Here is a 24,470-nt window from a genome sequence, read left to right as displayed (position 1 = left end):
ACTCAGCTGAAAGAAAGAGGGAGTTGTTAAGTTTCCCATGCTGAAAGGTCAAAGAATATGAAGACCAAGGAAAGATCATTGGTTTTGGCATTGGGAGATCGTTGGTCTTTGAGATGGCAGTTTAGAGTGTTGGGGGAAAAGCCAGATTGCAAGGGCCTGAGTAGAGTGGACGGTAAGAGAGCGGAGGGAGTGACTGTCAACTACTCTGTGTCGACTATGACTGCATAAACAATGAGAAGGGAACTGAAGAGAGAGGGCGTCAAGGTGGAGGAAAGGATTTTGAGGATGGGGAAGCATTTGACCCTAGCTGTGTAGCCTAGGAGCAAGAGGGAGGAAGCAGATGGTGAAGGTTACCCAGGATTCAGTATTAACCAGAAGAAAATAGTAGGTTCAGTGGGAGTGAGAGAATGAGAGAAGGGGAAGAACAGGAAATCGTAATCTGAAAAGTGACTTTCAAAGGTCAGGGTCTTGGAGATGGTAGTGAAATAGACAGTTGGTAGCTGAAGTGAAGTTGAGAAATTACAAAATCGGGATGTTAGGTCTGTCAACAGGTTGTACTGAAATAGCCTAAGCACTAGTTTATCTTTTTTAACAAGTATTTATTGAGCATCCACTGTGGCATAATAGGATTGGGTGGAAGAGTGTGAACCACTCCCAGCCCCAAAATGCTGAAGGCTTCCCTCCGTAACTTAAAGCATCCCAGAGAGGATGATCATGGGAGAGACAAGTAGCAAGGGGCTTGGCTAATCCACTGATAACGGAGAGGGACAAATAGGAGATTCCTCTTCAATTGCTGTCCCAGAATCAATGTGACGTGCCTTTCTCTGGCAACGTTCAGTGACCAAATGGTGCTGTGAACAGTTTGGTTCTCCACTCCAGGGTATCTTTCTCATCTTTCTCTTCTAGGGATGAGCATCTTTTGAGGAAGGAAGTTCTGCTCTCGTCTCCAGGATGAGCACAGCTGTGTCGTGACCCCCGGGGTTTGGGTGAGTGGTTTAAAAGAGTGATGACCCTGAAAGTAGAAGTTAGCCCTGCTTTGTAACACGTATGACAGGAAAGCATTTGATTGGGTTTGTCGATCAATTCCAAACATTGACAGAATGGAGTTATAGGTTTATTGTTTTAAAAAATTCTTGGGGCAGCTAAGTGGCACAGTGGATAGAGCTCCAGCCCTGGAGTCAGGAGGACATGAGTTCAAATGCGACCCTCAGACACATAACACTTATTAGCTGTATGACTCTGGGCAAGTCACTTAACCCGAATTGCCTCACGAAAAAAAAATTCTCCAAAGATCTAAGGAGTAGGATTAATCCAATCAGCTAGCATTTATTAAATGCCTAGTGTGTGTAAGGCTTTGTGCTAAGTGCTAGAGATACAGCAAAGCAAAAAACCGTCCCTCCTCTCAAGGAGCTCACAGCCTAATGGGGGAGATAGCAAACAAACAACTATGTATAAACAAGCTACCTACAGGTTAAATTGGGGATAATCTCACAGGGGAGGTACGAAGATTAAGGAGGACTGGGAAAGGCTTTTTGCTAATGTGGGAATTTCCCTGAGATTTGAATAAAGCCAGGGAAGTGAGAAGGGAGAGAATTCCAGGCATGAGGACAGCCAGGAAGAAGGCCTGGAATTGGGAGATGGGACATCTTATGAAAAGAATGGCAAAGCGGCCAGTGTCCCTGGAGAGTGAAGGGAGGGGAGTAAGGTGTAAGAAGGCTGGAAAGGTAGTAGGGGGCCAGGTTAGGAAGGGCTTTAAAAGCCAAACAGCATTTCATATTTAATCCGAGAGACAACAGGGAACCATTGGACATGATTGAATGGGGAAGGACAAGGCGATATGGTTAGAATGCCCTGAGGAAGATTTATTAACAGTGAAGTGGAGGATGGATTAGCGTGGGGAGAGACTAGAGTCCGGCAGTTCCACCAGCAGGTTATTTCAGTAGTCCAGGTATAAGGTGATGAGGGCCTGTACCAGGGCAAGGGCAGTGTCAGAGGAGAGAAGGGAGCATTTATGAGAGATGTTCTGAAAATAGATTTCACGAGACTTGACACCTTATTAGAAATGGGGGGTGAGAAAGAGAAAAGTTAAGGGTGATTCCTAGGTTGTGAGCCTGAGTGCCTGGAAGGATGGTCTTACCCTCCACTGTAATAGGGAAGTTAGGAGGAGGGGAAGGTTTTGGGGGAAAGATGGTGAGTTTAGTTTTGGACATGTTGAGTTTAAGATATCTCCTAGATATTCTCTTCAAGATATCTTGAAGATATCTTGAAGATATCTAAGAGGCAGTTAGAAACTGAGACTGGAGGTCAGGAGACAGATTAGGGCTGGACCATCAGAGCCAAGATTCATCAGCATACCAATGGTAATTGAAGCCATGAGAGCTGATGAGATCACCAGGTTCAGTAGTGTAGAGGGAGAAGAGAAGAAGGCCCAGGACAGTCTTAGGGGACCCCACAGTTATCAGGCTTGATGTGAGTGAAGGCCTAGCAAAGGAGACAGAAAGAGCAGTAGGACAGGTAGGAGGAGAACCAGCAGAGAGCAACGTAATAAAGACCTGTCAAAGGCTGCAGGAAAAGTCAGGAAGGAATAGTATTCCCAAAAAGCCAGTGGATTTGGCAATTAAGAGATTATTAGTAATTTAGGAGGAAGCCATTTTGATTGAATGATGAAGTCAGGAGCCACACCGAAAAGAGGAGAGGAGAGGGAGAGGAAAACCATGGAGGCACCTGTTGTGCACAAGCTTTTGTTCTCAAGGAGTTTAGCCACCAAAGGGAGGAGAGGTGTGGGACTGTAGCTGTGGGGATGGACAGAGCAGGTGGAGGCTTTGGGGGCATGTTTGTAGGCATCATGGGGGTACCCTTCAGCCAAGGAGCGATTGGGGATTGGTGAGAGAGTAGGGGTGATGGAGGGAACATTATGACAGCTGTAGTTTCCCGTTGACTGGAGGATTATCTTTGTCATTTAAGGGAGTTAAAACGCAGTTGGAAACTTTAAAATGCTAATTTACACATTTGTGGTAGAAACAGAAAAATAGATAGCATAGCCACCAGTGAGTAAAGGACAGTGTGTCGTGAGGAATAAAGAACTAGCCTCCAATCCCACAAAACCTGGTTTCAAGTCCTGTCTCTGACATGCTGGATTTGTGATCCCGGCTGCTTCCTGTCTCTGAGACTGTAAGCTGAAAAACAGTTAGAGCTCAGTATTGCTAAAAGGAGCTCGCTCCCATGGAGCTTCCTACATCAGTGAAATTGCAGGTTAGGCCATTGTCTTAAAACCTGCTCTTTCCTGGTGTAGCTCTGCCCTCTGAGAAAACATCTCAATAACTGCATTAGGGAAATCCCTCCTTGGCTCTAGCCATCTCACTGAGACAGATGTTTGCTAGTGAAACAGATGAGCACTTGGGCATCAGCCTGCACACAGCCTTCAAACTCAAGCTTCTTCCAGATGCACGAGGCCTGGAGAGTCTCATTGTTATCTCCTTTGGACAGACGCGTGTTAAAGAGCTTGTAAATACGAAAACCACCTATTTGAGCCAGAAATCTAGGATGTCCTTTGTTTGCTGTGGACTTGAGATGGTTGGTTAAAAAACTAAAGATTATTCTCAATTTTATCTTTGTGTGGTCTTGCACAAATTATTTCATCTTGTTGGGCTTGGATTTGCATCTTTAAACTAAAGAGTGGGTGGTAGGAACATAGGTTAGCAGATGAATTTCATTCCGTTTAAAAAAAATGATCGGACTGATCATTGAGAGGAATCCCATAGATGTAATGTACTTGGATTACATTAAGACATTTGACAGTATTTCATGATGCCCTTATGAAGAAGATAGATGATAGTATAGTTAGGTGGATTCTTAGCTGGTCCAGTGACTTGACCCAAGGAATAAAAATGATTAATGGATTGATGTCAATCTTGAAGGAAGTTTCTAGTAGAATACTCTAGCGATCTATCTTAACTTCTATTATGTTCAACATTTTTATCATTGACTTAGAGGAAGGCATAGGTGTACTTATCCAATATTCAGATTACCCAAAACAGGATGGCTAACAAATACATCTAATGACAGAACCAGAATCTAAAAAGCTTTCAACAGGTCAGATTGAGAGGATAGCTCTAATAATTTGAAATGTAATTGGGATAAATGTAAAGGACTGTCCTTGGATTCAGAAAACTGACTATACAAAATTAACAGTACAAGTATTGGGAGAGTGTAACTTCAGCAGTTTGAAAAAGATCAGGGCTTTGTCATGTACTGAAAGGTCAACAGGAGGCAGCAGTGTGAAATGGGAGCCAAAAAGTTAAGAGTACATTAATAGTAACATTACAGTCTAGAAAGGAGGGTCCTTCTATACTTTGCCTAGGGTACCATATATTTTGGTGAGGCAGTTGGGGTTAAGTGACTTGCCCAGGGTCATACAGCTAGTAAGTATCAAGTGTCTAGTCTGAGACCGGATTTGAACTCGGGTCCTCCTGACTCCAGGGCTGGTGCTGTATCCACTGCGCCACCTTGTTGCCCCAGGGCACCATATTTTTTTAAAGGACATTGAAAAGCTTGAGCCCCTCCACAAGAGAACAGCAAGGATGGCAGGAAGACCAGAAACTTTGCTTGATGAGGAATGGTTGGAAGAACTAGGGAGGTGTGGTCTAGAGGAGACAGGCAAGGCATGAGCCAGACAGACTTCTCTCAGCGGTTTTCATTAGAATTTTAGGATTTAGAACTGAAAGGACCTGATTCGTCATTTAGTCTAACTTTTTGCTAATACAGATGAGGAACTAAGGCCCAAAGAGGTGGGGTGTCTTTATCCTAATAATCCTCAGATAGACTGAGGTTTGAATCCTGTTTCTCTGACTCCAAATCCAGTGGATTTCCTACTACATCTACCCTTGTGTATCCAAAAGAATAAAGAACAGAAGGGAGAAAGAAAGAGCCAGGAAAAGGGGTTGATGATGGGGCTCAGACAAAGTAGTGGCTTCAGATCATTGATGGTGACTTCTGGGGCAGCCTTAGGTGTTTAACTACTTCTTGCTGAATTTCTCTCTCTGTCTACACCTGCCACTAGGGACATCAAGAAGGCATGTTTTAAAACTAAGCAACATAACATGAAAACATTTTGGAAGTCAAGCACCTACACAGTATTAGTGGCAGTTAGGAGTGGCAATCAGAAAATTTGAGTCAATTAATGTGGTGATTTCTATAAAATGCTTTGAAGTTCTCTTAAAAGAAAAATGTAACCCAAATGTCAAATATTTCTTTGTATGTTGCATGTACTCTTACATAAATATTCATGGAGTATCTACCATGTTTCTAACATTGTTTAAGTGCAGTAGGGGATAGGAGAGAAACATGATTCCTACCTTTTTTTTAGGCAATTGGGGTTAAGTGACTTGCCCAGGGTCACACAATTAATAAGTGTCAAATGTTTGTTCTGAGGCAGGATTTGAACTCAGGTGCTCCAGATTTCAGGGCCGGTGCTCTATCCACTGCACCACCTAGCTGCTTCCGTGATTCCTACCCTTAAGGAGCTCAGTCTCGTTAGGGAGGCAAAGTATAGATACGTGGCATAGAAACTTATCAGAAGGTAATATGTGCTTAGCTGTGTAATACTAACAACAAGGGCTGTAGGACAGGACTTCTTCAACTGTGGGTCATGACCCCACGTCGGGGCTGCTCTAGGAGAGTCAAAAGAGATGATGACCAACAGCCCATGTATGTATGATAGTTAGAGGTTTCCAGAGTCCTCAGCAATTCGGGCACAGGGATAGTCGTCTTTTTCCTTGTATCTCCAGTGCCTTGCACATAAACCCAGAAATCCTCCATAGAGGATTTGTAAGAGCTGGAGCTTTTACACAGAGAAGATGCTTAATAAATGTTTCTTGTTATTGAGTATTGTGTAGGGTTGGTAGAGCAGACATTATTATTCCCATTTTCTCCAGGTTCCAAAGATAGCGGCCTTTCCTCTCTACCAACTGTCTCTTCAGCTATTTAATTGATAACTTTTTTTGACCATCCTTTTCAGTGGATTGGTTGGACACTTCGGCTTTATCGAACACTCCCTTTAGTGTGAAAATAACTGAAATTGGTAGTTATGAAGTTATACTGTGACCGTAGAGGTAATCTAACATTACAGATAAGGAAACTGAGGCCCAGGGAGAGAGGCAGTGATTTACCCAAAGTTTAGAAACAGAGCTGGGATGAAACCCAGATCATTTGATTCTAAGCCTCATGTTCTTTCTACCACTTCACCTTTGAAGTTTAAACTTACAAAAGTGGTGGTGATAGGAGGAAAATGAAAATAAAAATTAAATATAATCAAGGCCAAAAATATATTCAGTATCCTATAGTTTCTCAGACAAAACCTATAATTAATTTATTAGTTTAGTTCCTTCACCTGTCTCCAGAATGCTACTAAAATTTGTCCTAAAACAGAAAGGGAAAACTGGGGGATTTTTATCAACAGATGTTTCATACCCCTTGTTTGTAAATCCTACATGAAATAGGTAGGAGTTGGGTAGGATTGTGCTTTTCTAAGTTGAGAAATAAATGAAAGTAGACATCTGAGTGACTTACTCCAGCCACACAATAAGTTATTGTTGACTTAGCCTGGAACAAATTCTCCTGTTTGCAGTCCTGTTTTGTGGTAGAACAAGACCAGACAGGCTGTAGTCCTCGCTGTTTCTGGCTATCGTCCCTGTACCTGGTGTCTTCACCACCTCCACTGAAATTTGCCCAGTCAGTTAGACATGAAGAGGAGGGACAGGTGATGGTGAAGAAGCACAGTGGAGCCACCCTGGGATTCAGCTGAGGCTTGAAAGCTGCATCTTGGCTTTCTAAACGAGATGACCAGACTGCCTGTGCTTGCACCACGAGTGCACTCCCTAATATTGTTTTGACCTTTATATTTTGAATTAGCCTTGCAGATAAGCTCAGGAAATGTTTCAGCCTTCTGAAATGTTCTTCTACTTGCAAAAATTATGGATCTGTTTGCTCATCCATGCAATACTGTGTTCCCTCCTCCTGTCCTTTGGATAAGAGAGTATACACCCCATACTTAGCATTCCTCCTAAGACACAGATTCCCATTAAAATTTAATAAGGGTCATGGAAATTAGAGGTATAACTCACTCAATTTTGTATTGACCCAACTTTCTTTTTTTTTTTTTAGCCTCAACTGATTTTTATTTTATTTTTCCCCTCAATTTCATGGGCTGATATTTGTGGGCATGGGTTAAAAATGCATGCTAACTTGAAATGGGGATAGTAATTGGAGCCAAGTTTATTACTTTTTGTGAGGGTGTGGTAAGTCACCAGAGGTTAAAAAAAAAACAAAAAATTCCATCAAAAGGAATTAAAGAGTGTCGCTGTGGGCTTATAGTTTTATGTGGGGCCCAATGCCAATCAAGGCCTTGTTTTTGGAAAAGACCAACCTAATGTTGAGTGGGGCTAGCACACAAAAGCAGAAACACTTCAGAGAAGCGGGCTTCCGAAGCATGATTCTTTTGTAGAGTCCAGACACCCAAGTACATGCAGGTGGGGAGGGAGGACGACTTTATTTGGATAGAGTCCCTTCTGCAGCATGGGGCTGGAGGCTTAGGGGTGTGTAGTCTCTCTTTTCTCTTCTAGCCTAAGGACGAGCTCCTTTTGTTTGGCCTGCCCTTTTAAATGTGTGATATCTTAATATCTCGTCTAAAGGTGTTTTGTATCTTCTGGGTGGCTTTCTCCACAGTGCGCCCTGGAGATGCGAAATCCTCCCTTGGTAGCAGGAAGCACACACCTAGAGGATGCTGGAGCTGCAGGTGGAAAGGGCCCACTACCACAGCAGAGAAAAGCAAAAAGAAAAAAGGCCTAGGGACAGACAGCGCTGAGGGGCCCCCCCGCAGCTGTGACTGCCCCCCCCCCCCCCCCAGAGGAGCTTGGCGAGCCGTCCCCGTCTGTGACTGTAAGCTCAGGATTCCGATCAATGCATTCCAGTAACCCTAAAGTGAGGAACTCTCCGTCAGGAAACACACAGAGGTAAGAGCCAAGGGTACCCCAGCAGGGAGATGGGGTGAGGGCTTGTGAGCTAAATTGGGAAGAGGGAAGGAGACACTCTAGAGGTCAGTAAGGCGACAGCAGGTTCAAAACTCAGTGACAGCTTTTTCACCTGCTTCTCTCCTATCCTTCCTACCATTCATCCCTGGAGGGAAGAGAATCCTTAGCCTTCCTTTCTCAGAAACTTTGTCTCACTTCCTGGCGGGCGGCAGCCCCCTTGTCTCCTCCAGCATGTTTGGGGAGGGATTAACATCCTGGGGCATTTCCCCAACCTGACTTTCATCATTGGGCTTTCCTTGGGCTGGCTTCCTGGAGGGAAGGTGGACTCCCCTCACAGTTGAACTGTGCCCTCAGCCTGGTCATGGTGATCTTTGTGATGCTTTGTTTGTTTGCTTTGAGCCATTCTAGTGTGAGACACTTCTTTATGTACATAGAAACGGTTGTCCTTTATTGACAGAAGCCCTAGAGATGGGGCCTCGGGGGACTGCAGTTCCTAGGACCCAGCAGGCCATACTGCTCATTGCTCACTGTTCATAGCACTCAACTGAGGGGTGGGGGAACGGGGGAGAGAGGCTAACGTGAAACACAGGAACAGTTACTTATCCTTCCCTGGGTCTGTTTAATCCCATAACAGACTATATCTTCCTGCTTTGTGTTGACAAGCTGCATCAGGAGTCTGACCTCCTTCTGTTACGTGTTTGTTTCAGTAGCCCCAAATCTAAGCAGGAGGTGATGGTCCGTCCCCCCACAGTGATGTCCCCATCTGGAAACCCCCAGCTGGATTCCAAATTCTCCAATCCGGGTAAACAGGGGGGCTCAGCCAGCCAGTCCCAGCCATCCCCCTGTGACTCCAAGAGTGGGGGCCACCCCCCCAAAGCACTCCCTGGCCCAGGTGGGAGCATGGGGCTGAAGAACGGGGCTGGAAATGGTGCCAAGGGAAAGGGGAGAAGGGAGAGAAGTATTTCAGCGGACTCGTTTGATCAGAGGGACGCTGGGACGCCAAATGATGACTCTGAAATCAAAGGTATGTGGGCCAGACCATCCAGAGTCCTAGGGAAGCGGGAAGGCCTCGAGGGAAGGCCCTTTGGCCTGTCTGTCAGTGCCAGCTAGCCTCCCCCAGCTGCTGGGGTGAATCTGGCAGAGAAGAAATGTGTGCTCCTCCTCATTTTTCATGGAGTTAAAACTTATAGTTTTCCCATACAATGAGCAGCTTGAGGTGTTGTTTGTTCCAGAATTTTCTAGTGGGGCTGCAGATGGGCTGGGAATGAGTGAGCACGTTCATGGAGGTTCCTTCCCCTTGCAATGTTCTCCTTGGGTTTTCCTGGCATCCTGCTGTTGGTACAACCGCATGAAAGCCAGTAGTTCAAGTTTGTGGATGCAAATAGCCCACGTTAGAGTAGTTACTCTGATGCCCCCACCCCTTTGCCGTCAGATTAATCTTCTAGGACTCGCAAGTTGTGCCCTCTGGTTGCCACTTTGTCAGACTTGTAGGCACAAGAGGAAGCCTTAATGGCCCTGGCATGAGTCCGGGCTAGTCACAGCCGATTTCTGAGTGGTAGGAATGAGCGACTACGTGTGGCAGAGGATTGGCAGGCAACCCAGGTGGAGTGAGTCAGGAAGAGTGGGGGAGGCAGGGCTGCTGAGCCTGTTGTTTTTCATTCTTTGCCCCTCCCCCAACACGATAACACCCAGGCCTATTCGCTCCTTTTTTTTCTGGTACTTGACCTGTGCCAACGAAAGGAATGACTAGCCAGGGCGTGAAGCTCAGATTTCAGGGGCAAAAGGGTGACCTTTCCCTATAAAATCAGGCCCCATCCATGTGAGTCGGAATGAGCAATTTAACCATAAGGATGATTGAATATTTCCATAAGAGTGAAATTGGTTTATCTTAGCAAGACATTTCTGGAAATGTTCAGAGTTGGTTTAGGCTACAAAGCAATAAATTCTGGGAATGGGGAGGGGAGGAAGAGTTTTGTTCTTTTTCCCTCTTTCCCCTTCCTGCTTCTTCCTGAAACACGCATGCATCTCTCCTTTCCTTTAGAGTGTAATTCTGCGGATCATATAAAGCCCCAGGATTCTCAGCATCCTGCACACTCCATGACTCCTGCAAATGCTTCAGCCCCGAGGTCTTCCACCCCCTCCCATGGCCAGACGGCTGCGCCGGAGCCAGCTGCTACCCAGAAGACGCCATCCAAAGTGGTTTATGTATTTTCTACTGAGATGGCCAATAAGTGAGTAGTTGTCACGTGCACCTGGCTGTGGTTTGGGATTCTTGAGGCCCTTCATTCTCATTTCCATTCTGCATCGAGCTCTCCAGCTCAGCAGCCTCAGGGCAGTAATTGGGTGCCACAGAATGCCTTGTTCACGCGGCCCGGGTCGGCAGTATAGAAAGGCAGGGGACTTTCTGGGGCCCCTTCCCCTTCTCCTGTGCTGGCAGGAAGGGAGCCTGGGAACAGGGATCTTCTTGAGAACAGAACAGCAGCCTTTCTTGTCACAAGAGCATTGGGATGGGATGGCATGACAGAAAACAAAAACTTGCTCTTTCCCCTCTAAGTGTGGCTTACGCTGCCGCCGAGGCCGATGCACTGGGGATGTGACATCTCCCCTCCGTCTTTACAGGGCTGCCGAAGCTGTGCTGAAGGGCCAGGCTGATACCATCGTCTCCTTCCACATCCAGAACATCTCAAACAGCAAGGCAGAAAGAAGCACTGTACCTCTGGTATGGACGGTGGGCGGGCAGGGACTCTTGGGAAGAGTGGTCACCTGTGTTCAGATTTCAGTCCATCTCCTGACTACCCGCGTGACTTCAGGCAAGGGATGTCATCTCTCTGGACCCCTCTCTCTTCATCTGTAAATCAGGGGATATCTGACTTCCATCTCTAAATTCAAGATCCTTTGATTCTGGGGGGATTTGGGTAGTTTGTTGTGTGCATATGCTCACTTCTTCCAGTAGGTGGCGCAGTGGATAGAGCACTAGTCCTGGAGTTAGGAAGACCTGAGTTTAAATCCAGCTCCACTTAACTAGCTGTATGTTCCTGAGCAAGTCATGTAATTTCTGTTTGACTCATTTGTAAAATGGGGATAATAACAGTACCTACCTCACAACCACAGGGTGGTTGTGAGGAAAAATTAAATAATATTTGTAAAATAGCTCAGTGCCCAGCGTGCAGAGTAAGTACTACAGTTAATATTGGGGGAAGGATGTTTGGGGAACAAAGCATTCTTTCACTGAATCTGTTTTCCTCTGTAAGATTTTCTTCATGTCATGCTTGAAGCGTGCCCACATAAATCTCAAGTCACATGTTGAGCACAAAACAAGGCTTAAAATCTCAGGTCACTTGAAGGACCAGGAAAAAAGCCACAGCTAAAAACTATATCCTCATGATCCTCATCATTATCATTGTCATTAGCATTTGTATAGTACTTGAAGGTTTATAGAGTGCTTTACCTAGATCATCTCATTTGACCCTCAAAACAGTCCTGTAAGGTAGGTGCTAAAATTGTCCCTGTTTTACAGAGAAGGAAACTGAGGCTAAAAGATGTCAAGTGAGTTTCCTGAGCCACACATCTAGTAAGTGTCCGTGGCAAAATTTGAACTCAGGTCTTCCTGAAACCAAGTGTGGTATTTTATCCACTGTGCCAAGCAGTGGCCGCACTGGCTTCCAGTCTTCACAATAAGGAGTCTTAAAGCATACCCATGTGGTTCTTAATTTTATTTTCGTTTTTTAAAAATGCCTATTGGACACTTTTAAGTCCTTTGACTCTTCCAAAATTGTTCTTTGTCCATCTATAGGTACACTATCTGGAACTTGGCACTAATTGTGATCGTTGAGCATTTATTAAGCACCTACTGTTGTTCCAGGCACTGTGCTAAGTGCTATAGATACAAAGACAGAAGTGAAACATCCTGCCCTCGAGCTAATATTCTATCAGCTAGTATAGTAGCAAGAACACTAGTTTCCTCATGAAAGGACCTAGGTCCAGATGTCAGTTCTGCTACTTACTGGCTATGAGGTAGAAGTCTTACTGTCCTGAATACAATGTGGGGGGGACAGGGGTTGCAGTATGTAGCAGATCAAATCGAGCATCTGTGGAGCTGTGATGTACGAGGCGCTGGGCTGGATGCATTCATGATACAAGGGAGTATCCTTGCCCCGAGGAATTTACAGTCTAGTTGGAGGGACAGGACATTGGAAAAGATCAATAATAATATAAAATTGAAGCAGCAATTTCAGGATAATGATAGGAGAGCTCTCAGATCAAGCAATAGCACAGCTAACATTTTTACTAAACATAGACTATATAGGACATTGTTCCTAGGGCAAACCTACATGGGTTCATCTCTTCTAACCTTAGAAAAGGGATAATCTGACATGCGTGCCAATTTAGGTACAGGGTGGTGTGTACTGCGCAGTCTCAGAGTGGGAAGGGATCTATGTCCAGTTAGTCCAGTCTAGAATTCCTTCAACTCTATCCCTGAAAAGTTGTTGTCTAGTCTCTTCTTGAAGACCGCTGGCACCGGGCACCCCCTGCTTACTGGGGCGGCCCATTCAGATCACTTCCAGGTAAAGTTCCGAGCCCGACCTTCAAGGGCTATGAAGTTTGCCCTTCTCTAAAGCCTTCATCTGCCTTCTGTAGCTTCGACTCTTTGCTCTACCCTTGATCTCTGGGGCCAGGCAGAAAATAACTCTTCCAGAGAGCTGCCTGCAGAAATTTGAAAGACATTTATCATGTCATCCCTACATCTTCTCTTCTCTGTAGTAAAGACTCCCCAGTTCCTTCAGCGGATTCTCATGTGACACAACTTTGAGGACCTTCACCAGTTTTATTGCCTGCCTTCCTCTGCATGCTGGCCAGCTTACCAATTTCTTTCCTATAATTTGGCACCTGAAACTGATCATCGTATTTCACATATGGTCTAATTAAGACAAACTACAGTGGCGCTCTTAGCTTTCTTGTTCTAGACTCTCTGGGATTGGTCTGGGATTGCGTTAGCTGCTTCAACTGACACATCACACTCCTGCCTCAGTAAACTTACCCAGATCTTCTTCAGATACAGTTTAATCTAGCCACACTTCGCCCTAAGTGTGGAACTTTCTATTCGTGCCTACCGAGTTTCATTGTATTAGATTCATCCAGTATTCCTGCTTTAAAGAAATCTTGTATCCTGATCCTGCCCTGTGGAACACAGACTGAAGAGAAACATTCAGAGATGTGTACATGTATGCCTGATCTCTGTGTGTGTGTGTCTAAATTCAAGAAACAATTCCTATAAAAAATATCTATAATTATTGATGTACAAACATTGACACGTAGATACTTGAAAGATTAGATGAGGAGATGAGCAAAAGGGATGTACAACTAAATGGGTTGGAAATGAAGCTGGCAAATAGCTGAGGAGTAGGCAGGATGACCATTCATCTACAAAGTGACCAGAGGGTCTTTAAATGTGTTCTCCACTTGCACTTAGGGCTTTTTAAAACTTTCCACAAACTTAGCATTTAGACAAACACCACACCCAAATCCACATCCCTTTAAAGCAAAACAAAGCATATGCTAGTCATTTCTGTAGATTGCAGGATCCCTTACCTTTGTACAGGACTTAATACAGTGTCAGTATTTAATAAGTGATAATGAGGCAGCAGGCCAAGGTGTAAGAGCTGGTCTGCTACTGCCCATTGGAAAGAACAGATCGAGAGACACCACGAGCTAGATGGCTGCAGATTTCTCCACGGAAGTTTCCTGCTGACAGATTAGCTTACTGCAGTTAATGTGAAAATTCTTATCAAATATGGAATCAGTGATCACAAACTGAAAACAGAAACCAGGAGATAGAAGGCCCCCTGGAAACTGAAGGAGGAACACCCAGTAGTCAACGTGACAGAGGACAAATGGAAACTGAGAGGCCTGCCTTGCCCGATACCCCCTGCCCCCTGCTTAGAGTGCTTTGCCCTCTGCGAGGCATGTGCTCTCTTTCTGTTAGAAATATGATTGACTTTTGTGGCAGTCTAAACACCTACCTGTAACTTTGAGAGAAACGAAAGTGTTTGGATCAACCTCCCACATCCTGGGAAACTAATCCTTCCCAGAGTCGGAAACACAGTCGTGGGAAATAAGGACATGTGATATCAAACCCGTTCCTTGAAATAGATACTCAAATGTATTCGCTCTGGCAGAACTTTAGACATCATCAAATCTAGTGGCATGCCAGTGAAGTTATTGAAGCCACTTCCTTAGCACAGGGGAAAGAGTCTCATTGCCTTTGATGGGGAAGGCTAAAGAAAATCAGAGTGCCATTAGGTCGTCTGTGGGTTAGATGCTGTGCATTGGCCATCTCCTGGAAGTGACCACGGTCAGTGTAGATGTGTGTAGCCCCCAGCGCAGCTGACTCTCCTAATTGCCTTGTTGTTAGATTTACTAATGATCTTTAAAACTCTCCTTTATCCTCAGAACACACAGATCTCTACCCTTCGGAATGATCCCAAATCACTACCACAGCAGCCTCCAGCTTCAGCCAACCAGGACCAGAATTCTTCCCAGAATACCAAACTACAATTAACTCCACCCATTCCGGCACCAGCACCCAAGTCCACCGCTCCTCCCTGTCCCCTGGATCAGGACAGTCCTGGAGTGGAAAGCAAACTGATTCCTTCTGCAGGGAGCCCGGCCAATTCTACGCCACTGCCCGCAGAAGGTTCTGGGCCAAACTCTACCCCTAACAACCGAGCCATCACTCCAGTTTCCCAGGGGAGTAGTAGCTCTACCACGGATCCCAAAGGTCCTCTCCCTGCCCCGGTCTCCAGTGGGGAGCCACCCTCCCTGGGAGAGAACCCCGACGGGCTGTCTCAGGAGCAGCTGGAGCACCGGGAGCGCTCGCTGCAGACGCTCAGAGACATCCAGCGCATGCTCTTCCCCGACGAGAAGGAGTTCTCTGGGGCACAGAGTGGGGGACCCCAGCAGAGCTCGGGCATGCTTGATGGCCCACAGAAGAAGCCGGAGGGGCCCATCCAGGCCATGCTGGCCCAGTCCCAAAGCCTCGGCAAAGGGCCTGGGCCTAGGACCGATGTGGGAGCTCCCTTTGGCCCTCAGGGACACAGAGAGGTGCCCTTTTCCCCCGAGGAGATGGTCCCACCCCCCATGAACTCCCAGCCGGGGCCCATGGGCCCCGACCACCTGGATCACATGACTCCTGAGCAGATGGCGTGGCTGAAGCTGCAGCAGGAGTTTTATGAGGAGAAGAGGAGAAAGCAGGAGCAGGTGGCTGTGCAGCAGTGCTCCCTGCAGGACATGATGGTCCATCAGCACGGGCCCCGAGGAGTGGTCCGGGGCCCTCCCCCACCCTACCAGATGGCCTCCGGTGAAGGCTGGGGGCCCACGGGGCCAGAGCCTTTCACCGACGGGATAAACATGCCTCATTCCCTGCCCCCGAGGGGCGCGGCTCCTCCCCCCAACATGCCGGGAAGTCAGATGCGTCTTCCGGGGTTTGCAGGAATGATGAACTCTGAAATGGAGGGGCCGAGCGTCCCTAACCCTGCATCCAGACCAGGTCTTCCTGGAGTTAGTTGGCCAGATGATGTGCCAAAAATTCCGGATGGCCGAAATTTCCCTCCAGGCCAGGGGGTCTTCGGTGGCCCCGGCCGAGGGGAACGCTTCCCAAATCCTCCGAGTTTGTCTGACGAGATGTTTCCACAACAGCTGGCAGAGAAGCAGTTGGGCCTCCCCCCCGGGATGAGTATAGAAGGAATCAGGCCCAACATTGAGATGAATAGGGTGCTCCCAGGCTCTCAGCGACACATGGAGCCTGCGAGTAATCCCCTTTTCCCTCGCATACCAGTGGAGGGGCCCCTCAGCCCTTCCAGAGCCGACTTCCCGAAAGGAATGCCGCCACAACTTGGCCCTGGCCGGGAGCTGGAGTTCGGGATGGTTCCCGGCGGCGCGAAGGGGGATGTAAATCTGAACGTCAGTATGGGCTCCAACCCACAGATGATACCTCAGAAAATGAGGGAGGCTGGGGTGGGTCCCGAGGAGATGATGAAACTGCGGCCAGGTGGCTCCGAGATGCTCCCCTCCCAACAAAAGATGGTGCCCCTGCCGTTTGGGGACCACCCTCAGCAGGAGTACGGCATGGGCCCTAGGCCTTTCCTTCCCATGTCTCAGGGTCCGGGCGGCAGTAGTGGTCTCCGGAATCTCAGAGACCCAGTTGGGCCTGACCAAAGGACTAACAGCCGGCTCAGCCACATGCCACCACTACCTCTCAACCCGTCCAGTAACCCTGCCAGCCTCAACACCGCTCCCCCTGTCCAGCGCAGTCTGGGACGTAAGCCCGTGGATATTTCTGTCGCCGCTAGCCAGGTGCATTCTCCAGGCATTAATCCTCTGAAGTCTCCCACCATGCGCCAGGTCCAGTCACCGATGCTGGGCTCGCCCTCGGGGAACCTCAAGTCACCCCAGACTCCATCACAGCTGGCGGGCATGCTGGCAGGTCCAGCCGCTGCTGCTTCCATTAAGTCCCCTCCTGTCTTGGGGTCCGCTGCTGCTTCACCTGTTCACCTCAAGTCTCCATCACTTCCTGCCCCTTCGCCTGGATGGACCTCCTCTCCAAAACCTCCACTACAGAGTCCCGGGATCCCTCCAAACCACAAAACGTCTCTCACTATGGCTTCCCCAGCCATGATGGGCAGTGTCGAGTCAGGTCAGTGCACTTTCCCATCCCCTGAGTGTGTGGAGAGGGTAAGATCAATAGAGCTTCTCCAGCACCATCTTGAGCAGCCAGGCCAAAAAATAACCCTGGGATCAAGAGGAAACTAGTTGTGCACGTGAAAATACAGCAATGTGGATGTTGGTAGGTAGGCCCCAAAATTCTTTTTCATATCCATGATGTATATGATCAGGACCCCTCCCTCCCCTTTTTAAAGATGATCTCTATAGTGCCACCTTCAAAACAGAGGGTGCCCTTACGGGGTCCTTTCTGTTTAGATCAGAGGCCTTAGCAAGGACAGGAGAGGAAAGAGGGGAATGTGTCTTAGTTCACAAAATAATTTATATTCATCAGGAGGACCCCATAGAGATGAACCAGGTTATGTTTAAGACAATACCCATTTATGCCAAAACATTATTCAGCTGTGGATAAATGTGGCTTCTGTAAGAGTCCAGTGGCTTACTTGAAGACACCACCCTCCCACTGAAAAATTGGCAGTGAAGGGAGTAAGAGCCCTGCCTAGACTTAGTACAGATCAGAGGAGAGGGCTCTTCATGGAGCTCCAGTGAATGAATGTTGACCACAGAAACCACTGCCTCTGACTTCTCAGCAGACTGCTATCTTCACATGTAAGACTGAATTCATTGGCTGTCACCAGTGGAGGGCTGGTTAGTGGAGGAGGACAGTAATAATGTACTCACTAGATCTATGCTGTCTCCACTGGAGCGAGATCAGAGTCAAAACAATGTAGCACGTTCTTCCCACCAGGCTAAAGTTTGTCTCTTGCCAGTGGGTAGCATCTGCCTAGGATGGTAGCAGTGTGGTAGAGCAGCCTTTTCCATTCGATCATCTTTGATTTCAGGAATTAGGGAGGAGAACATGGAGAAAAATCATTTAGTGCCTAGGATGAAACTTCAATCTAAGCTCCTTTCATACCCACAAAACAAGATGAATTCGAAACTGATTGATAGAGAAACGTGTGCCCGTTTGTGTCTCGATATTTTAATGGGGTGGCTTTATCCTTCAGACGAAGCTTTGACTAACATCTCTAACACAAAGCACCTTGTGTGTTTGTCTTCACATTTGATTCGTGCCCCCCAAAATTCCTCTTTTCTTCTCCCTTCCCTCTACGTTCCCAGGATTCTTTGAGGGAAATCTAGCTCATTCTTGATCTTCCTATTCCATGTATCCTGGAAACAACGGCATCCTTTTTTTCAGGCAGGATCTAATTTTTGGTCTCTTTTTTGTATTGTTTTCTCTTCTCATAGGTGGTCCACCACCTCCTACTGCTGGCCAGTCTGCTTCTGTGAATATTCCCGGAAGTCTTCCCTCTAGCACCCCTTACACAATGCCTCCAGAACCAACCCTTTCCCAGAACCCTCTTTCCATCATGATGTCTCGAATGTCCAAGTTTGCAATGCCCAGTTCCACCCCACTTTATCATGATGCCATCAAGACTGTGGCCAGTTCGGATGATGACTCCCCTCCAGCCCGATCTCCCAACTTGCCATCAATGAATAACATGCCAGGTAAGGAATCGGAGAGAAAGGCTGTATGGTCACAGCTTAAGAAAGAGGTTTCTAGGGGCAGCTAGGTGGCGCGGTGAATAAAGCTTCAGCCTTGGAGTCAGGAGGGCCTGAGTTCAAATCTGGTCTCAGACACATGACACTTACTAGCTGTGTGACCCTGGGCAAGTCACTTAACCCTGATTGCCTTGCTAAAAAGACCCCACCCCCAAAAAAGAGGTTTCTTAAAGTATATTCTTGGTAACTGGTTTGTGGGAAGGTGAGAAATTAATAGGCCTGAGTCATCTCTAAACAGTTGGAGATATTGAAACATATCCTCGGAGTGATCTCCCTTAACTGGCATCAAATAAGAATTAAAATGTCTTGACTGAAGGAAGATGCCATCTCTTCAATAAATTGAGACTGTGAAGAGAGGGGCTCTTAGAAATCCCAAGGTGCACTTGGATTAATTTCTTGGTCTACTTGGGGATTTGCCTCAAGTAGGAAACATGTGAAACAAGTTTCTTCAAACACTGACTGGACCATCCTGAGTTATGTAGTTATTTCCTTTGAAAGACAGTTACAAGATTTCAGGCAGTGGATAGCCCTTATTTCTTACATGAACAAAGGAAATGACAGTTCTTGACTAGGACCTGAAATCCCACTAGATGTGTGCTATCGTCAGTTTTTCTTTTTGCTATGATATCTGGAAAGGCACTTTTTAAAAATTACTGAAATCATCTAAAAAACGACCAAAAACCAATCTCCATTCCCACTTTCTAACACTTTCACTCTTCTCTCTAAAAATGAACGAAACCATTAAGAGAGGAAATGCTCTGGGTTGTGTCGAGTGAGACTTTGCTGTTAAGTACAGACAAACCAAGACTGCAGCCAAACATCCAGTTCCATTCCAGTCGTTAGTCATGACGTTTATTTAGAGATCAGCATAGCACGTGCTGTCTGGACATAATAAACCTCACTGCCGTGACAGATTTCATCTCAAGGGCACTCTCAGTAGAAAAAGCTAAAAATATAAGTGCTATAGAAACTGCAGTGGAAGTCTGTATGGACAGTCATCTGTTTGTGGAAAAAAGATTTTATTCCCCAATTTGCTAATACACTACTTTCCTCCAAAAAAAAAGAATGCTTATGAAGCCCTAAACCCAATAACAAGCAAATTCTAAATGTGACCATTCAAAATAATAAAATCATGTTTGGATTAATCAGCACTCTTTTTGATTCATTGGATCCTAGGATTGGTCATCTGATCTGCCCCTTTGCCTCCGTATTTAACTCATTCCAGAGATAATCGTTCCTGTTCTATTATTAAAGCTCTCTAGTGTCAGAAATTCTGTAATTCTTAGTTAAGTACATCAAGAGTAAAAAAAAGTCACACTTTCATGTGTTTCTTTTCTGAATTCCTATACTAATTCATAATGCATAACATACAGTTTAACCTGGTTTTTAGCCTTTTTTTCTCTCACTTCAGTCTCAGTAAGTTTTTTCCCGCCAGTGCTTCAACTACCACCTCTATGCAGATGACATATATGTATGTGTATATATACATACACACATAGACACATATCTACATATTTCTATGTACATACATTTGCATATATAGATACGTGCATGCCAGCACATATTCCTGACTTCTCTCCCCAGTGTCAAGCCTCTACAACTTCTACTACCTGCAGGATGGCGCTAGCTGGATATCCTGCCAGCACTCCAGAAATGACATAGCCCCAACCAAGCTCATCCTCCTTCTGAACCTGCTCCTCCCTCCAGCTCCACTGTTTGTAACCTTGGGGTTGTCTTTAGTTCTTCCTTCTCCTTTGCCTCTCACAGCCCCTTGGTTACCAAGTTCCGTCAATTCTTCCACCTCAACCTTTCTTGCATCCCTTCCGTCTTTATTCCCCTCCCCGCATCACACCATCCTATTATGGGCTCTTCTTACCACTAGCCTGGACTGCTGGAACAGCCTCCTAACTGGCCTTCCCATCTCTACTGTCTTTCAACTCACCAGTCTCTCACACTGCTGCCCAAGGAAGGCTTCTGCACCTCACTGTCTGCCCAGAAATCTTCAGGGGCTCCCTGTGGCCTACCAGATAAAAGTCGCATCCTTTCTCGGGTTCAGGGCCTTGCAGTCTGGGAGCCGTCTTTGTTACTCTCTTCAGTACACTCATACCAGACGACTTCCTCTGGTCCCCGGTGGTGGAGGTCACGCTGCTTTCTCTGGGCCTCTGGTGGTGCCGAACCCCATGTCTGGAATGTTCCCCCTTGCCTTCTTTGCCCTGATGAATTTCTGCCTTTCCTTTAAAGACTCATTCAGATGCTGCCTTCAAGAGCTTTCCATGATTTCTTCATCCTTCCCATATGGCGAGTCAGTAACCTTGTCCCCTCAACTTTCATCTTGTAATTTTGTGTGCTTATTATATCTATTTGATTTTGTGTCTTAACCTACATCTAGACTGTAAACTCCATGAAGGCAGGTGCTGTGGCTTATAACAATTGTATCTCCATCCTTCCACCCCCCAACCTAGAACACGCTCTCCACACAGTGGGTGCTTAATAAATGATTACCAGATTTTTCTTAAATAGTTTCCTGCTGTTCCTGGGGTACGAAGCCGGTCCCCAGGGCTGGGCTGCAAGCGCTTTGAAGAGCAGGGTACGGATGGCCCCTAGACTGCTCCCCCTCACGAGCCTCAGCACACAGAAAGGAACGATCAACATCATTGTTTCGCTGGGCTAAATCTGACTGTGGACTCATCTGTCATCTCTCTTTCTTTCCTAGGAATGGGCATTAACCCCCAGAATCCTCGAATTTCAGGCCCAAACCCAGGGGTTGCGATGCCAACCCTTAGCCCGATGGGAATGACCCAGCCACTCTCTCACTCCAACCAGATGCCCTCTCCAAATGCTATGGGACCCAGTATACCTCCTCATGGGGTTCCCGTGGGGCCCGGTCTGATGTCACATAATCCAATGATGGGGCACGGGTCCCAAGAGCCTCCCATGGTACCTCAAGGACGAATGGGGTTCCCACAGGGGTTCCCTCCAGTACAGTCTCCTCCGCAGCAGGTGCCATTTCCCCACAATGGCCCCAGTGGGGGTCAAGGCAACTTTCCAGGAGGCATGGGTTTCCCCGGGGAAGGAGCCCTGGGCCGTCCTAGCAACCTGCCCCAAAGTTCCACAGATCCAGCACTTTGTAAGCCTGGAGGCCCAGGGGGTCCTGACTCCTTCACCGTCCTGGGAAACAACATGCCTTCAGTTTTCACAGATCCAGATCTACAGGAAGTGATTCGGCCTGGAGCCACTGGAATACCTGAGTTCGACCTGTCCCGGATCATCCCCTCCGAGAAGCCTAGCCAGACACTGCAGTATTTTCCTAGAGGGGAGGTCCCAGGCCGCAAACAGCCCCAGGGTCCTGGGCCTGGGTTCTCACACATGCAGGGGATGATAGGAGAACAGGCCCCAAGAATGGGACTAGCATTGCCTGGCATGGGGGGCCCAGGGCCAGTAGGAACTCCAGATATCCCCCTTGGTACAGCTCCATCCATGCCAGGACACAACCCAATGAGACCACCTGCCTTTCTGCAGCAAGGCATGATGGGACCTCACCATCGGATGATGTCACCAGCACAATCTGCAATGCCTGGCCAGCCCACCCTGATGAGCAACCCAGCAGCTGCTGTAGGCATGATTCCTGGCAAGGATCGGGGCCCTGCTGGCCTCTACACCCACCCGGGGCCTGTGGGCTCTCCGGGCATGATGATGTCAATGCAGGGCATGATGGGACCCCAACAGAACATCATGATCCCCCCACAGATGAGGCCTCGAGGCATGGCTGCTGATGTGGGCATGGGTGGATTTAGCCAAGGACCTGGAAATCCAGGCAACATGATGTTTTAAGCTGCTAAGACTGGATGTGCTGACCCTTCTCAAGCTGAGATTCCAGGTCCTGAGAGCTGCTTTAAGGGAGCTCCAGGAAGTACAGTTGGTCACGCAATAGGACAACAGAGACCCGAGGGCTGCTTTGGGGGAAAAAAAAAAAAAACAAAACAAAAACAAAAAAAAACTCGAATGTATGAATTTACCTGAAAACAAATTATTCATTTAATCAACAGGTGTGTTTTTTTTAAGATTTATTTTTTAAAAATTATTTTTGTGGACTTGGGTATCCCATGATGGCACCTACTTTTGAGACTCTGTAGCTGTACTTTGAGAATCGCCATTTGTCATGAGTTGCACCATTCTCTGTATGTTTACGTCCTTCGGACTGGCTTCTCCCAGGACTCTTGTTTTATTTTTTGTTTGTTTGTTTTATTTGGGGTTTTATTTTTTTGTGTACTGTACTATATTGTAAAAGGGAATTTAGCAGAGACTTTAGTCTTTGGGGTGAGAGGAGAATGGGAATGAATGCCGGGCTGTTTACTTTAGGTGGAGAACCCATCGGCAGACCTTTGGACTGTTTTCTTTCAACTCCATTGTATAGAAAAACCAAACTACGACCTCAGAGCAGAGTATTAATGAAAAGCACAAAAAAGGAACTAAGTTCAGCAGGGGGCGGGCGGGGGGGGGGGGCTTTCTTTTAAAGTAATAAAGTTTAGGACCTTTATTTTTCTTTTCAGCTTGGGTGCTTGTCGGCACCTTCTGCCTCTTCCCTACACACAGTCATGGTCATGGTCATGGTCATCCTCTCCTCTTCCTTGCCCACCCTCTGTAAATTGATTCCCTTCTCATTGGCTTCTGCCTTCCTGCCCTCCTTTTCTCTTTGGCAGCTGCAATACTTGGTGTTATTTTTTGGGAAAAAATAATCTAGCAGAGCCTTACCTTTTCCTCCATGCCTAGAATTCTCTGGGTGTCATGAGGGAAAGACTGTCCTTGGGATGCTCTGGTGTTTTACAATCTTCTTTATTCTCTTCTCTGCCTCTCTCTTTTCCATCCTTCCATTTCCCTTCCCCCCCCACCCCAGTATTTTTTCTGTTCTTTGATTAGGAATCCCCCAAGTGATTTTTATTAACATGGGAGTGGAACAGATGCTAAAAGCTATCCAGGATTTTTATTTGTGTGTGGGGTTTTTTTTGTTTTGTTTTTTGGGTTTGTTTTTTTTTTTTTAATTTGTGGTTCCTTCCCTTTCCTACCCCCTCCCAAGCGTAAAACGTTCTGTGTAACCTCCATTAAATTTGGTACAAAACCACTCGCCAGGGCTGTGGTGTCAGAAAAATAAAATATATTGTTTCTTACAAAACTGAACTGTCTTTCTTTCTCACCCATTTCAATGACTCTGTGCCTCAGCATAGAGTCATGTTGGTTGCTATGTGAAGCACCAGCTCCAGGAAGTGTCTTCTCTAGGGAAATGTTCCAAACAGCGGAAGAGTCATCTTGACTCATCCTCCCAGGCTGGGACCTCAGAGATCCAGCGCCCACCACTGCCTCATTTGCAAATGAGGAAACTGAAGCCTGGACAGGGAGAGAGATTTGCCCCACGTCATACAGCTGGGCCCCAAGCTGGGAGTTAAAAACTCCCTTTCAGGTATATTTCCACATTATGGTGTTGCCCTAAGGGCCTATTCCAGCAAGTTTTCTGCCTGGGATTTTCTTCAAGATACAAGGTGGACTACATGAGTAACGGTGATTATTTGAATAGGTTGTGAAATTTTTACTGTTGCTTTGAAGACAAATTATCCGGGATATGTTACTGTAGGCCAAAAATTGTGGTTTCATGTTTTTTTCTCCCCCTGCTAGCACCATAGGGAGTTTACTGAGTACTTGGTCTCTCTCCTGCCCACTCTGACTCACTTTCTACCTACCTATTCTCCACATACCAAGTGAAACATCCTTACCTTTCTGCCCACTTTCTCCTGAAAGTATATGTTTTTATGTGCATTACTGTGGCCATGTATGGCCCTACCTCCTTGGTTATCCTGACAGGATAGGTCTGTTGGGCATACCTTTGTGCAAGGCATACTGAATGTTATAAATCTGTATACTGCTGACTTGTGGTTTTATCAGTGTGTGTACTCCTATTGATAGAGATGGAAACCTATCCAGGTGTTTTTCACTTCTATTTTAATCTGGTCCATAGCCTGTCAATCCTTCACAGGGTGTCTGTCCAGTGTGTTTGGGACTGTCCTGTAGCTCTAGTCAGAGTGAATGACAGAATTTACTAAATGCAAGGGCCAAAAGCGGAAGCGGTATAAAAAATATTTCTAGGCAATCCATTGGACGATATGAACGCTA

At 46.6% G+C, this 24,470-nt stretch overlaps 1 protein-coding gene across 3 annotated transcripts in view; it reads left to right on the top strand.

Moving 5' to 3' along the window:
* The window catches only part of LOC114043159 (B-cell CLL/lymphoma 9 protein), a 32,385-nt gene extending 8,928 nt beyond the window's left edge, over window positions 1–23,457 (top strand). For 2 of the 3 annotated variants that reach the window (XM_027862147.1, XM_027862148.1), the window contains exons 3-10: window positions 907–986; window positions 7,723–8,009; window positions 8,735–9,051; window positions 10,069–10,258; window positions 10,647–10,746; window positions 14,478–16,719; window positions 17,994–18,254; window positions 21,022–23,457. In XM_027862147.1, coding sequence (XP_027717948.1) covers window positions 7,957–8,009; window positions 8,735–9,051; window positions 10,069–10,258; window positions 10,647–10,746; window positions 14,478–16,719; window positions 17,994–18,254; window positions 21,022–22,139 — 4,281 coding nt within the window. In that variant the 5' untranslated portion in view covers window positions 907–986; window positions 7,723–7,956 and the 3' untranslated portion in view covers window positions 22,140–23,457. The remainder of the gene's footprint in view (window positions 1–906; window positions 987–7,722; window positions 8,010–8,734; window positions 9,052–10,068; window positions 10,259–10,646; window positions 10,747–14,477; window positions 16,720–17,993; window positions 18,255–21,021) is intronic. The other variant, XM_027862149.1, reaches the window with a different exon arrangement.
* Window positions 23,458–24,470: the final 1,013 nt, after the last annotated feature.

This window comes from Vombatus ursinus, unplaced genomic scaffold (genome assembly GCF_900497805.2).
Source record: "Vombatus ursinus unplaced genomic scaffold, bare-nosed wombat genome assembly UNPS02014768.1, whole genome shotgun sequence".
NCBI lineage: Eukaryota > Metazoa > Chordata > Mammalia > Diprotodontia > Vombatidae > Vombatus > Vombatus ursinus.
Note: the sequence above shows the minus strand (reverse complement) of the source record. Positions and strands in the feature narration are given on the sequence as shown.